A 13,773-nucleotide genomic window follows, 5' to 3' on the forward strand; every position below is an offset into this window, starting at 1 on the left:
CCCTTTTCCCACGCAATCCATGTTCGGTGAATATTCATGACAACACATGTTAGAACTTGAATGTGGTAATATATATGCTTACATGCGACATAACATGTGTGTTCTTCATTCTGATACCTAGCTATAAGGTTATACATTTCCTTACAGAATGTTAGCCAGAGCTTGTATGTACTTGTAAGCGATGGATTTTCCAAATCGGTGGAGATTTGACAGAGATGCCAGCCTCTCAAGCTACCCATAGTAGGTGCATACCGGATATGGTTATCTACAATGGCTTGTAAAATCTCCAAAATCTTTATAAGCATTAAAAATCCCCTTGAAAGCACCATGGCAGAGTATAATGCTCGAAATCATTGAGAAACATTGGCCATTCCCCCACCTCGGCCCTAATTCCCTTTATCTTTTCCATTTTCCTGTCTACTATTTATGTAAATAGCCGTATGTACAACATCGCGGGGCACATAGTTATCAGGACATCCTCATATTTTCCCACAGTCCATTTTTGGCAACAAGCCGCATCACCAGGACGTCCCAGGACGTCCACATTGAAATAGGCCGTTTAGGCCCTATTTGAAGCGTAAAAAACACCCCTTGATAGGGTGGGTTAATTGGCTGACTAGCCTGATAACTGCGGGAAACCTGGATACATGCGTGATTGCCCTAATCCAAAGCCCGAGAAGCATGAGTCTACAGCAGAAAACCTAGAAGGGCAAGAGAATTACCGGTCGATGACAGAATTTGTCGAAGACCCGCACGACACCATTCGCACGACCCGAAACGATAGAATAGGAGGGAGAGACCCCACCTATTTCAAACCCATAACACTCATCGACCCCGAAGACAAGAACTTCCACAGCAAGACAACTGAACAAACTATTCATCGACGAGCAAATCGCAGCAGAACTGGTCGAAGAGCCAGTTCAAAGCCTTCGAGAGAGACGGAGTCTCCCCGACCCGAAAGAGGGAAGGGAGCGAAGAGCAAGGCCCCCAGGACGTCAATTCCTGGGGAAACCATGCGAAGTTTCGCATTTCGTGAGAAGCTGGAAAATACCCTGAGGATCGACCATCGGCACTCAGGCGCATACTCACCAGAGAAGTAGAAATCGTCAGTGTAAAGCCTTCGTATTGTTCACCAGTGGAGCGAAAACGGACGTGATCTCTCCGGACTTCGTCCACGCCATGCACACAATCCCCTCCTCGGACTTCCAAACCCACTCATTCCCCAGACGGGAGCGAAGAACAATCGATCGTGCATCATGTATGGCTGTTGCGGTTACGACGCAATATTGGGAGTACCTACGCTTGACGACCGAGCGAAGAATCCTCTCCATAGGAGCACGGGCCTGTGGAAGGGCCAAACCTCCGCGCCTACCAAGAGGCATGGACGCAGGGCAGGGGAGAAGGCAGCACCTTCGCCCCAGGATGACACACGGTCAGACACTGCGCAACAAACAAACAGCCCCAATAAGACTGGGCACGCACTTCCCGTAAGTGGCAGTGCCGAAAACCAACCGCTAAGCGACAACAATACGCTAACATGGAAACCAGATGCATCCCTGGTGCAACAATAATTCCTCTCATGACTCTGAGATCCTAAGCACATACCCTTAATGGTTGACATTACAATAAACACTGTATGCGACATACCGCATCAATCTATAACATTGAGCATAATATCAACTTTCAAGTACATTAATGATACGATGAGAAGGTACAAATATCGACTGTGATGTGCATGTGGGCGTGGTCAGGGCGGGAAACGTCGGTCTATATCTCCTGCAAATGGGGTGTCCGGTGGCCGAACAGTGATTGGTGACCACTCACTCGCTCACTCACCAGTGGAACCTAGCACGAAATTTCCTCTGGACACGCCTCGTTCCTGTTCAACAATAGAGCCAGCCATGCCAACTCCCACGCCATGCCCTGCCCTGCCCATCCCTAATCGCACGGTTGACATGGAACAAATTGCCCGTGGAAATATTGGCATTGTCGATGGAGACGAAGCCCAATATTGGGATTTGATTCGGAAGGTTTGACAGAAAAATAGACTATCTATATGTGATGACCGAGCTGCTGATGGCAAGGATGAAAATAAGTCCTTCAATGTAATGAATATGTGCATTTGGTGGTCTCAACTCAACTGCAATATTGATCGCACCTGTGTGCTATATACCTCCATGATCACATCATATCAGCGATATCAATGACCCACCAGCGAAACACTTGTATGCAAGAAATATTGAGTTATATTTCATTCCTCAAAGATATCGCTATATATAGCCTCTGAAAGGAGCCCTGCCGGCTGTCTCTCCATTTTCTACGCATTCCTCTCCACACCGAGGTGAGAACTACTTGATTCATGTGGAATACATAGCTACTCACGCCACGTACATTACCTGCCAGCACAATAGTAGCGTCAAAAGTCTCGATGCGATTCTGGAATGCCTTGGTCCCAATGGGTCTACTACTTCCCATCGTTGCAGCTGGATTCCATGGTGGAATACTTACTCAGACGGCGCCCCCCGATAGCAACGGTTGGGCTAGCATATTTTGGATTGCAGTCCCATCGGGGCATGGTGAGCCGAAGCTAAAAATGAAATTCGCTCCTGTTTAACTAATGTTTTACCCAACAGACATCTGTGACAGCCAGGAAAAGGAAATAAACATACACGCCTCCAATATCGTACCCCTCGGGTACCCACTGAAGTTTCAGATTTGCGATAATACGGTTACGGTTTCCGATGACCTTAACCACTGGGCCACCGACCAAGGTAACGGAGACTGTTTCCGAATTGGCCCTGATCCACTCTTCAATGCGGGTAATTGCACGGATTCCTCCCAGGTGTGGTATGATAAGTTCTTTTGCGACTCCCACGTGTGCGCATAAAGGCCACAAGCAGAGCTGGCATGCAGTGACCACTGCAGGAGTCGGGGGGCTTGGTCAGGGGGCTAGCTGTATGATGATTGACTGTCTAAGCCGATAATTACATTCGAAATGATCATTACTGTGTTCAAAATCTATCTTAATACCCCGCACCTTCATGGTGTTGTGGCAGTGCAGCTGTCCCACATCAGCAAACCACCGAGGTTGATAGAAGCGATTGAAATCATTTCTATTCGCTGTTTCACATAACCAATTCCAGAACGCATCCGGATTACTAGAAGCCTTGTTGATTCAATTTCAGCATGGATTGAGGTGATATCAAGATTCAGGCCATATTAGAATGTTACAAGATGTCTCGTGAAGCAATCTCTCAATATCGACATAAATGAGCACGAAAATCAAAATGATTATTATTATTGTTATTAACATTAATCAGTCTCCAAAATGATAAAGTCATCGTTGTTCTCACTGAGTCCGAGCTTCGTGCTAGAGATAGAAATTGAGAGCAAATAACTGTCAGGACAGGATATATCACCCACAGCGCTCTCTGCCCATATTCCTCGGAAATCCTATTCCAATCATCCACGCGGTCTAATCATTGGAATGCTCAGAAGAACTAAACTCTGATTGGGGTTCAGCAAGCGTTCCAGACTTGTACTGGTTCAGGATATATTTGATCTAGAGTTAGTTTTACGAGTATATAAGTTAGAATTTCACTAACAATGCCAGCTGCAAACTCACGATTGTCAGTGCATAAGCAAACGCCTGAAGACCCAGGGATTGCAATTTCTCCCTCAACTTGACACTGGCCAAAGGAAGAACCGGTTTGAGCTCCTTGAGTGCAAAAGTAAAGTCCAAAACCGCTGTGACTGCTGGGTGCTCCAATGCACCGGATCGGGGCTGGGGGTTTCCAGGGAGCAAGAATTTGAGTCTTACATACACAGGAGGATATATTTGGTTTTACATTACTGGAATTTGAGCTGTATGTGCGAAATGCAAAGTTTGAATTAGAGAGTGCAAGCTTGACATTCTCTTGGATGGTGACTCTGTCTCCGCTAGGTCCAATTCCGTAGAAGGGAGGGATTGTATTCACGAGGTGTTTCTTGAATTTGGACCTCCATGACTTAATGTTGTGAACAAGCTGAGAGAGATTCAGCTGAGGTACACAACAAAGTGGAAATGCACCCACTGTAGCTACAACACTTTTCTGTATCTCAAATGGTGAAATCCCTGATCTGCGGAAGGTGTCATTGGCTAGCCTCTGAATGACCACTTTGCAGTCAGTATTTTCTATAAAGAGATTTTCGATTATCGCCAGCAAGTAGAAGTCACCACGTATATGTTCAAAAACTGAGTTCAGCTCTGGGTCCATCTTCATATCTTTCCTCAGGGCTGCTTTGGTATGGCCAGCGACAACAACTTTCTCCTCCTTGACATCTTGGCAAGTTCCGCCAGAAGTACTTTGGCTAGATGTTGGGGCTGATGGCATATCAATATCACTGGCTGTGTCTTGCCAGCATGTGGGATCTTCCGTGTGAGTATCGCCATCATGGCCCTCGCAGTTGCCATTAAGAACCAGTGGCAATGGTTGGAAGCTGCTTGGAGAATCTTGTGTGGCCACTGAGATGACTCAGAGCAGGTGAGAGGCACTTCCAAAAACAATCAGTAATGCAGACAAATTTTCAATGAATTCCTCACATTTGTCAGAGACCAGATCGAGATGAAGGAGTTGTCTCCATGGTGGAGGGCTTCAGCCTCAGCGACTCAGGCCAGGAGCACTGTGCCAAGTTACACATCTGTGCCCTAATTTACTTACTGGCAACGAGAACTAAAGGGGGATCAACTCTAGTCGATTTTATCACTGAGGTGTAGCCTATGTACAAGTTAAGTATATATAGTTACAGTGAGAGTGGGCCCATGAATGGTGGGACCAAGCAGAGTGGAGCTAACGGAGTTAAACATTAGCCGATTGAATATTACTGACAAGTCGGGTTACGGGGTTAGTGGAATGGCAGGCGATAACCCAGAAACGGAAAGGAGGGATAGGCCCAAAGGTGGGCTTGCAGGGAAAGCAAGTGAATTGCCCAGCAGAGGCAGAAGTGCACTAGTGGACATCAGAGCTGTCCGGAAGCCTTTGGGGCTCCGTACTTAGGGAGGCATAGGTAATATATTGAAAAGAGGGGGTGGTGACCATCGAGGGAGGCAGAGGTGATTGCAGAATAGGGGAACTCCGAGGTTAGTGAAGAAGGAGTGGAGGTAGTCCGGAAGGGTCGGAGGTGGTGGAAGATGATGGCCATGGATGGATATGACAACATTATCATTCGTTGGAGCCAGTGTCAAACTGTGTGATCTTGAGCTTTTAGAGCCGAAATAATCTTGAGTCATGACCCTAAAGGTGCTTTGCTGTGGCTGTGGCTGATAGCTGGCAGGCACATTGATTGGCGGATCTGCAACTTGAATATCCCACTTGACCAAATTCAGCTAAAATGGAAGTAGGGCTGTTTGGATTACAATACCTCACTGTCGGCAGTGGAAAAATCTGTGGTAGTGAATTCAAAGGATGCGGACACTAGTGATTTGAGAGCATAATTTAGTATCAACAGCAGATCTCTGATGACAACTATATGACTTACCTCCAGCTGTGCCCGAAAGAGTTGGTGTCCCATTAACCTGAATGGATGGAACAGCATTTCCATGATAGTGTCAGGGCACACCCGCCTGACCCAGCCTTCACCCAGTACCCCGCTCACCTCCACCGCTCACCCTTCACCATTGCTTCTCACTTCTTGTTCTTCCTTTTGTCCTTCTGTTCTTTTACTGTCTTGCTCTTTCTTCTATCTTTATCTACATGGACGACATTTCCCCTCATCTATGTATTATCGACCTGCCCGCGACATGTGCATGACGCACCCAGCCCCGGATGACCTGGACGGCCTCACGGTGCAACCCAACATGTGCGTGTGCAGCACATGCCCTTGGGATCCCCCACAGGGACACCTGGATGACTGCAGCTGTATGCGGGATGACGTGGCAAACCTCATGTGACCCAAGCCGCATGTACATAAAGGTACCTGGGGTGGGAACCGAAGAAGTAACCTTCTTCTCACAGTTCCCACTTCAGTCTGAGTGGCCAGGGATCGTCATCCCAGATCGGGCCCGTCACTACGCATGCCCGCTCTACACCTTGCAATGGCCTCAGTGCTGGGCGTTACACCCGGGCCCCCTCGACCCCGGATGTGTCCCTGACAGCAGAAGAAGGTTTTAACCTTATCTCCCCCGCCTCCCCCATCTCCCCAGCCATGGTGTCAGAAGAGCAGTACGACGACCTGCTGGCCTGCTTCCAGGAGCTCCAAGCTATTGTGGAGAGCCAAGCCTGCAACCACCCCCCACCCACGCCTGCACCAGCACCCGCACCTGCACCCATCCCTATACCCACACTCACGCCTAAGCCCAAACCACCAAAGGTCGCTCCCCCCACTCCCTTCTTGGGAGCCAGTGAGGACCTCGACTGTTTTAAGGCCGAGTGCGGGATCTACTTCCATGTCTGCGCTGCCAAGTTCCCCACCAAGCTATCCCAGATCCTCTTCATCCTCTCCGACATGAAGGGAGGACCTGCAGGGGTGTGGGCGACACAATGGACGATCACCCTGCTAACGGCCAGCTGTCAGGGACACGTCCGGGGTAGAGAGGGCCCAGGGGTAATGCCTGGCACTGAGGCCGTCATGGGGTGTGGAGTGGGCGTGCGTACTGGTGGGCCCGATCCGGGACGATGGTCCCTGGCCACTCAGACTGAAGTGGAGAATGTGAGAAGAAGGTTACTTCTTCAGTTCCCACTTCAGGTACATTTATGTACATGTGGCTTGAGTCACATGACGAGTGCCACGTCATCCTCGGAGACAGCCGCAGGCATCCGGGTGTCCCTGTGGGGGATCCCGAGAGCGTCCACTGCATGCGCGCGTGCTGGGCACAGTGGGAAGCCGTCTGGGGTGTGTGGGTGTGAGGTCTTTGGGGTTGCTCAGCACACAAAGCCGTAAGTGATACAAGATGATGTATTTTACGGTGGTGTGTAAGCGGTTACCCGGAGGTTCCCGCTTGTCCACGTGACTATATCTATCTAGTTTACATGTGACTCGGGGTTCGGGGCTATTGCCCTGACATTCTCCCCCCTTGCGTTGCATATGCGACGCATACAAAGTTGATAGTGAATAAAAACAGAATTTTAATAGTTGGTTTACATTGAGTTTGGAATTATCAATGAGTGTTTCTGTTGTCGCCACTTTAAAGTGGGCGATTTTGTACATGTTGGTGAAAGGAAGAGAAGGGGTTTGAATGAGTGTGGGCTGTTACTTTGAAGTGAACGGCGATACATTGGTATCGCAGGGAGAGAAGAAAGAAGTGGTGGAGTTTGTCGAAAATGGATTTCGACCCAAAGGTTGTATTTCTTTGGTGTTCCTCACTTGTTCTGTGAGGGTTCGTGTGTAAGTGGTGTTTACACACGAGCGGTGGTGGGTGTGGGTCTTTTGGCGGAGTGGAGATTTCCGCAATTGTTACTTGCGGTTCCTCGCATACAGTATTGTGTGCGGGGCCTCGAGTTGGGGGGGGTGTTTTCACGGGCGCCTCGATGGCGTATTACCGTGTCACTCTCCCTTCTCTCAAGGGTGGATTCATTGCCCCGGAGGAGGGTTTTCCTCCGGGTTGTTCATCTGGACATCCGATTGCTGCGTCGGATGCGATGACGTAGCCTGGGCTACATTGTCGGGCTGTGGGCTCGATGAAGTGGGTGCTCCCTGGGTGGGAGCGGGTTGTTGTGTTCCTGAGCTGCTTGGCTCAGGTGTAGAGTACGGTAGGTTTACCGTTCTTCCCATGGGGAAGGATGGTCGTTGGGCTGGTTGTCCAGCTCGGAGACTTGCGTCTCTTTCCCGGTATTTGGAAGCTTTCGCTTCCCGCTCCGCCGTTCTTGCGGCACGTTCCTCAGGAGTCCTGAGTGGTTTGAACTGGGACTTTAAGTAGGCAGCTTTGCCTAGACTTTCCCAGGAGATTTTTCCCTTGTTCTCCGGGGAATTATATTCCTCCGCGAGTCTTGCGATGCTCGGGAGTCCCAAGAAGTATTTCTCGGTTTCCTTCGCTTTTTCGCGAAGGGTTCTGTGTACCTTGCCGCTTTTGAAGGCGGCTTCAGCCTGTTCGTACCAGTGTACGAATTCTTTCCCACTCATGCTTGTCCACCAAGCGTATGCGGCGTCATGCGCCGCTTCTGACCCCGCTATTCTCCTCATGGGGAAGTTGGGGTCGATTGTTATGTCGACTGGAGCTTCGACTTTGCCGGACTCGTTGAGTTCGGCGGTCTCGTATAGCATGTGGACACTTCCCTGCAGGGTGGCTTGCCCATAGGGTGCTGAGGTACTCAGTGGCCCGCCGCCTCTGGCAGTGGTCCCCGTTTTAGGGTCTGCTGTCGGTTGCCTACCACTCTCCCTCTTCCCCTCGACATGGGTTTGCCCCTCTGAGGGCGGGCCTTTATGCAACCCGGACAGGGTCGCCTGCCCATGGGGTGGCGGGATAGTCGGTGCCCCACCCCTTGATGCGCTAGTCCCCATTTGGGGTCGCGCCTCATGAGGCCCGGAACCGTATCCCCTCCCCCTGACCTGGGAGGCCCCCGTCATGATGGGTTTGGCAGCGAGGTCTGCCAGTGCACGTGCCTCTCTGAGCTCGCGTTTCAGTAATTCGATCTCCCTTTTTTGGAGATCGACTTCTCTCTCTGCGTCTTTCAGAGAGTCAAAGATGCCCTCAGCATCTCTTCGTGCTCTATTGTATTCGCGCCTCCAGTGGGCGCAATGGTCGCAGGCGTCTTCTGACGCCCTCGAGTTATTAGACCGTGCCCGCTTGGACGGTCTGGACGAGGAGCCGCTGTCGCTCCCTCGTCTCCCTCCTACGAGGGACTTCATTTCTTTCAGCTCCTCACGGAGTTGACCTGTCTGAGCAGCTACCGCTGACGCGATGGCTGATTCCCAGCCTGCATTTGGCTGGGGCGTTGTTGGACCTGGGCCGAATTGGCTAAACCAGGGGTTGATCTGGCCAGGGAAGTTCCCTGGGGAGTATGCCTGGGGCTGCAGCAGCAAATGCTGCCCCTGGAATGGCGCTTGTTGCGCCATCGGTGCAGTTTGCACCGCGTATGGTTGGAAGCCTCTTTGGGGAGGCTGGGGGTGTGCGATGCCTGTTGGCAACGCGGATGGTTGATGGTTCGCAGCACTCATTTGTGCTGCGTGCGTCGTGTAATCCATGGCGCTTATCTGCGCCTGGTGTTGTTGTTGTTCCGGGGAGCCTTGCTCCCCGGGTTGTCGTATTTCGATATCCGGCGGTTTGTTTGGATCGAACCGAGGGTTGCCTCCCCCAGAGAACGACATCTCGTCGTTATGTTACTCGTGGCAGTGGGAGGGGTCTTCGTTCTTGTGTGCATGGGATTCGCCGCGGTTGTGTGTTCTTTTGCACGTGAGCCTGTGGTTCACGTGGTCTAGGCGAGTTGCTTGCCTAGCCCATGTGATTTCTTGTACATGGTGTGGCTGTCCGGGCGAGTTACTCGCCCAGAACTTTCCCACGCTCTTGGCTGTGGGCCATCGTCCCTCGGCTTTACTTCTTCCGCCTCCGTTTTTGGGGGTGTAATAATGCCGAGAGTTCCCTGTCTTCTTTGATAGGGAGTTTTTCTGGTTCCCTTACATTTTGTAAGGTGAGGTACTCGTCCAGGTGGACGAGGTCGTCGCAATTTCCTAGGGGTTCCCATGTGGTGTCCCCTAGTTCCCATTTAACCTTAAACCAGAGTTTGTTGTGAACCCACGCGTGGTTTAGGATTTCGCGAACTACTGCTTCGCGATCAGGGTCTTCCCCGAAATCGTAGAATATGTTTACTTCCCTATTTGGGAAGGTTTCCTGGTCATTCGGCTCGTGAGGTGCTAGCCGGGATACATGGAATCTTGGGTGGATTCCGCGTTGTTCAAGTTGTGGTGGCAACTTGAGGACGTAGTTGGACGTTTCTGGAAATGTTTCCAGGATTTCATAAGGCCCTATGTATAGGGGCTTTAGTTTTCCTGCCCTGCCTTTGGGTAGGTTCAGCTTATCTGTGGATAAGTATGCGAGCTCGCCTTTTTTCAAAGGTGGGTCCGGGCGTCTTTTCTTATTCGCCTGGATTGTTTGAGCAGCGCAATTATGTATTATTGCGTCGTGTGCTGCCATGAGGTTTTCTTCTTCGAATTGTTTTCGAAGGTTCTTTTCTGGAGTTATGATTTCTTCCAGATTTTGGGCGCTCCCCCCTAGAGTTTCCTCTAGGTTATCGCTCCCCCCTAGAGCTTCCTCTAGGGTGTTTTTTGCGCGTATCGCTGCGAGTCTCTTTTTCTCTGAGTTTTTACTCAGGGTACTGCTTAGTAGCAGTTCTTCGTATTCCTCGATTCTGTCGGGAATGATATCTTCTGCATTTTTGTCCAGGTGGATGTCCGCCGACACATAATCGTCGAAATGCAGATCCTCGTCCGTTGACGAGTCGTAGTATCTTGAGAGTGCATCTGCCACTTTGTTTTTGTGGCCTTCCACGTATTTTATTTCGCAATTGAAGCTTGCGAAAAAGGCTTGCCATCTCAGGTGTCTTCCTGAGTTGTGGTTTTTCGCTTTGAAATATTCCAAAGCTTTGTGGTCCGTGATTACTGTGAATTCACGGCCTCCCATGAGGTCGTCTTGCCATCTCATGAGCGCTTCGAGGACACCCAGTGCCTCGAGCTTGTAGGCGAAGTACCTACGTTGTGTGTTGGTGAACTTTTTGGACATGAATGCGGCCGGGCGGCAAGTCTGCCACCTTTCGCCTTGTCCAATTAATGCACCCATGCCCGCTGGGCATGCGTCTGTTATGACCCAGACGTGGAGTTTGGTCCTCTCTTCTTCTGAGAGGCTTTCCGGTGGGTTCCACTGGACGGGCTTCAGGGTCGGAGCCCTACATGCTAGACGTTTGATTTCGTCGAAGCATTTCTGGTGGAGTGGTGTCCACCTGAATGTCTGCTTGTTTGAGCAGATTGTTTGCAGTGGTCCTGTGTAACCGCTGACGTTTGGCATGAATATCGATAGATATTCTACCATTCCCAGGAATCTTAGGACTCCTGTGTGGTCTGCTGGCTCTCGCCAGTTGCGGATTTTTTCCATTTTATCCGCTTGAGCGTGGATGCCCTGTTCGTCCACTCGGCTTCCTAGAACGTCTAGGATTGGGGCAAATGGCTGGAATTTTTTCCGGCTTATGTAGCATTTCGCCCCTTTTAGGCGAGTGAATAACCACAATAGTGCTTTATTGTGGTTTTCCACCGAGCTTGTGCTGGTGAATATATCGTCGAACCAGACGTGTAGGCGTCTGCCTACTTCTCCTCGTAGTTCCCAGGTCAGTGCGCGCTGGAAGGTGCAGGGAGCGTTGCAGTCTCCTTGCTGCATCGTGTTCGAGTTGTACGTCCCGTGGGGTGTGGAGAATGTCGTCCTATGGACGTCATCTGGATCCACGCGTATTTGTTCGTACGTGTCCGACATATCGATCTTTGATCGGTATGTTGCTCTGGCAACTGATTCCTGGATCAGTCGCATGTCTGGCATTGGTGTGACGTCGAGGATCGTGTTTGAGTTACGGTTCCTCGCGTCTATTACTGTGCGCAAAGATCCATCTGCTTTGCGGATGCACAGTAGCGGGCATGCTCGCTCGCTGTTCGCGGGATACCACCATCCTGCTTTTACATAGCGATCTATTTTGGTCGCTAGTGCTTCCTGCAGTGCTGCGGGACATCTCGGGGTGTTTTCCCGAAATTTCTTGTTCAGATCCTTCAACGGGATTCGATGGTTCACTTCCCTCAGGGGAGGCATTTCTAATGGCGCTGGCGCCATTACGGTTTCAAATTTTTCTCTCCACCACTCCCTGAGTATTTCGAACTCGGGGTTGTTCATGGAGAGACCTTCCAGGTGTGGTACGTCTGGAAGTTCTAGTCCTTCCGGACTAGGATTGGGCCAACCTTCAGGGTATTTTCTTGTGATTACCCTGAGGTGTGTTTCAGTCCCGCCTCCCTGTCAGGGGGGCTTCTTTTTTGGTTGTTCTCGGGCTCTTGCTCGAGTTTTCCCTCCGTGTGATCTCGTCACACGGTCTTCGCTTATTCCAAGGGTGTCTATGTTGCCCTTGTTCGCCGTTCTCACTTTGTGGGACCGGAAGTCTAAGCTTACCTGGTTTTTGTTTAACCAGGGGGCGCCGAAGATGGCGTCGTACCTGTCGATGTTAATTACATCGAAGTAGTGTTTTTCTACGTGGCCGTTGATCTCAACGTCCACGTTAGTTCCGAACAGGATCTGTGATCTTGTTCCTTTCGTCCCCATTTGGAGGACGACTGGGTTCTCCAGTTGAAGGATTGGGATGTGGACCGCGCGGACAAAGTCCGGCGATAAAGCGTCCGTTTCGGCTCCACTATCGAATAGCGCATAGGCTTTTATGCCTGCTATTTTTATGTGAGCCGTTAGCGTTCTCTTTGTTGAGAGCGGTCTGTTTACGGGGTATTTTCCCGCGTCTTTTGAGATGCGGAATTTCGCATCAAATAAAGGGGACTGGGTTTCGATGGACTTTTGGTCCTTCTTCCCTTTGTCCTTGTTTTCCTTGGGTACTTTGGTGTATTTCCCCAAGGCGTCTTTTCTTGGTGCTTCCACCAAGGCTTCGGCGACTTTTTCGTCTGCCGTGTTTTCTAACTGGTGTGCTACAGCCAGTTTGATTTTATAATTTATGTCATCGTGGTCGACGACTGACATTGGGCCCATTCTTATGGTCCCAACGTTGACTTCCTCACCCTCTGAGTCAGGTGAGTATTGAGGTCCTTCGTATGGGTCCTCCACTTCGAAGCTTGATGCTTCGGAGTTACCAGAGTTGTTCTCTGGTTTCTCATCTGATGAGCTTTTTGACTCTTCATCTGTTGAGTTCGCGATTTCCATGGCAGCTATACGCCTTGGTTTTTCATCGCTCGTTATATTGTGTCTTGGGCAATCTTTCGTTTGCCCTATTTTGCCGCATTTGCCGCAAATTGGAACTGACTTTTGGTCAGTTTTCCTCGAGTTTTTCGAGGATGTATCCTCTTTCCATCTGGGTTTCAGCTCTTCCGCTTTCTTTCCTGACGGGAGGGCTTTGCCGCGGCTCGTTGTTGCCGTGGTGGTTGTTCGGGTATAGTACCCTGATTTGTAGGCTGAAGACATCTTCAGCCCGTCAATTATCTCGTCTACACGAGATATTGCTTTTAACATCTCCTCGTTTGAGGAGAAGTCTGCTCTGATTCTATCATGAGCAATCATTTCCCTCTTCCATTCGAGGGGAATGTAGTTTAAGAACCTGGCGTTAAAGGACGCCTGGTCTGGCGGCGTCACCATTTGGGACGCTGCTTTTGACAGTTCTAAGTAGAACTGTTTTAGGCCTTTTTCCGCTTCGTATTTGACGTTGCGGTATTTCTTTGTTGCGTTCAACGCGGCGGAGGCTTTGATGAAGGTTCTCATCAATATGTTGAGAACCTCGAGGAACATGCCCTCGTCTCCTCTGAGGAGAGTTTCGTCTCGGAGTCTAATTCCGAGGTCAAATGCGGGTCCCCCTAATCCACGAATCAAGCAGTCCAGGTGGACTTCGTCGAATTGGGGACCTTTGCATCCTCGCGAGGCGAGGAATCCCAGTAGTTCTGTGAACCACTGCCAGAACGATTCCATGTCGTTCTCCCCTGACCATTTCTTGTCAGGGAATGCCGGCCCATTCTTTAGGGCTTCTGGCTTCACTCCTTCTGGGTAGGGAGTGAGTATTCTCACTTCGGCCATTCTTATGGCCTTTTCGTACCATTTCTCCAGGTACTCTTCTTGCTCCCCTG

The 13,773-nt window shown here is 50.3% G+C and overlaps 3 protein-coding genes across 3 annotated transcripts; 1 reads left to right on the forward strand and 2 right to left on the reverse strand.

The window, feature by feature from the left end:
• Positions 1-277: 277 nt before the first annotated feature.
• On the reverse strand, positions 278-986 carry EI90DRAFT_1302641 (uncharacterized protein). The gene is made up of 2 exons (XM_039051638.1): positions 723-986; positions 278-660 (listed from the first exon to the last, which is right to left on the reverse strand). The coding sequence occupies exons 1-2, from the start codon at positions 879-881 to the stop codon at positions 469-471; spliced, it is 351 nt and encodes a 116-aa protein (XP_038922750.1). The 5' UTR covers positions 882-986; the 3' UTR covers positions 278-468.
• A 1,415-nt stretch (positions 987-2,401) lies between these two features.
• EI90DRAFT_3032153 (uncharacterized protein) lies at positions 2,402-3,028 on the forward strand. Its single transcript, XM_039058369.1, has 2 exons — positions 2,402-2,576; positions 2,634-3,028. Exons 1-2 carry the CDS (start codon positions 2,429-2,431, stop codon positions 2,885-2,887), a joined length of 402 nt encoding a protein of 133 aa, XP_038922751.1. The 5' UTR covers positions 2,402-2,428; the 3' UTR covers positions 2,888-3,028.
• Positions 3,029-3,475: 447 nt separating this feature from the next.
• On the reverse strand, positions 3,476-4,373 carry EI90DRAFT_3011657 (uncharacterized protein; the record flags this gene model as incomplete). The annotated part of the gene is made up of 4 exons (XM_039056493.1): positions 3,476-3,562; positions 3,626-3,784; positions 3,825-4,040; positions 4,074-4,373. 4 exons carry the CDS (start codon positions 4,371-4,373, stop codon positions 3,476-3,478), a joined length of 762 nt encoding a protein of 253 aa, XP_038922752.1.
• Positions 4,374-13,773: the final 9,400 nt, after the last annotated feature.

The sequence above is a fragment of the Cantharellus anzutake genome (assembly GCF_015039405.1).
Source record: "Cantharellus anzutake strain C23 chromosome Unknown EI90scaffold_3, whole genome shotgun sequence".
Classification (NCBI taxonomy): domain Eukaryota; kingdom Fungi; phylum Basidiomycota; class Agaricomycetes; order Cantharellales; family Hydnaceae; genus Cantharellus; species Cantharellus anzutake.

Bases quoted from the DNA above. Each gene is read 5' to 3' on its own strand.
- EI90DRAFT_1302641 (XM_039051638.1), bottom strand. From the start codon at position 881: ATGAATAGTTTGTTCAGTTGTCTTGCTGTGGAAGTTCTTGTCTTCGGG. The intron at 661-722 runs GTAATTCTCTTG...GCTTTGGATTAG, and splicing joins ACAAATTCTGTCATCGACCG to GGCAATCACGCATGTATCCA.
- EI90DRAFT_3032153 (XM_039058369.1), top strand. From the start codon at position 2,429: ATGCGATTCTGGAATGCCTTGGTCCCAATGGGTCTACTACTTCCCATC. The intron at 2,577-2,633 runs GTGAGCCGAAGC...TTTACCCAACAG, and splicing joins TGCAGTCCCATCGGGGCATG to ACATCTGTGACAGCCAGGAA.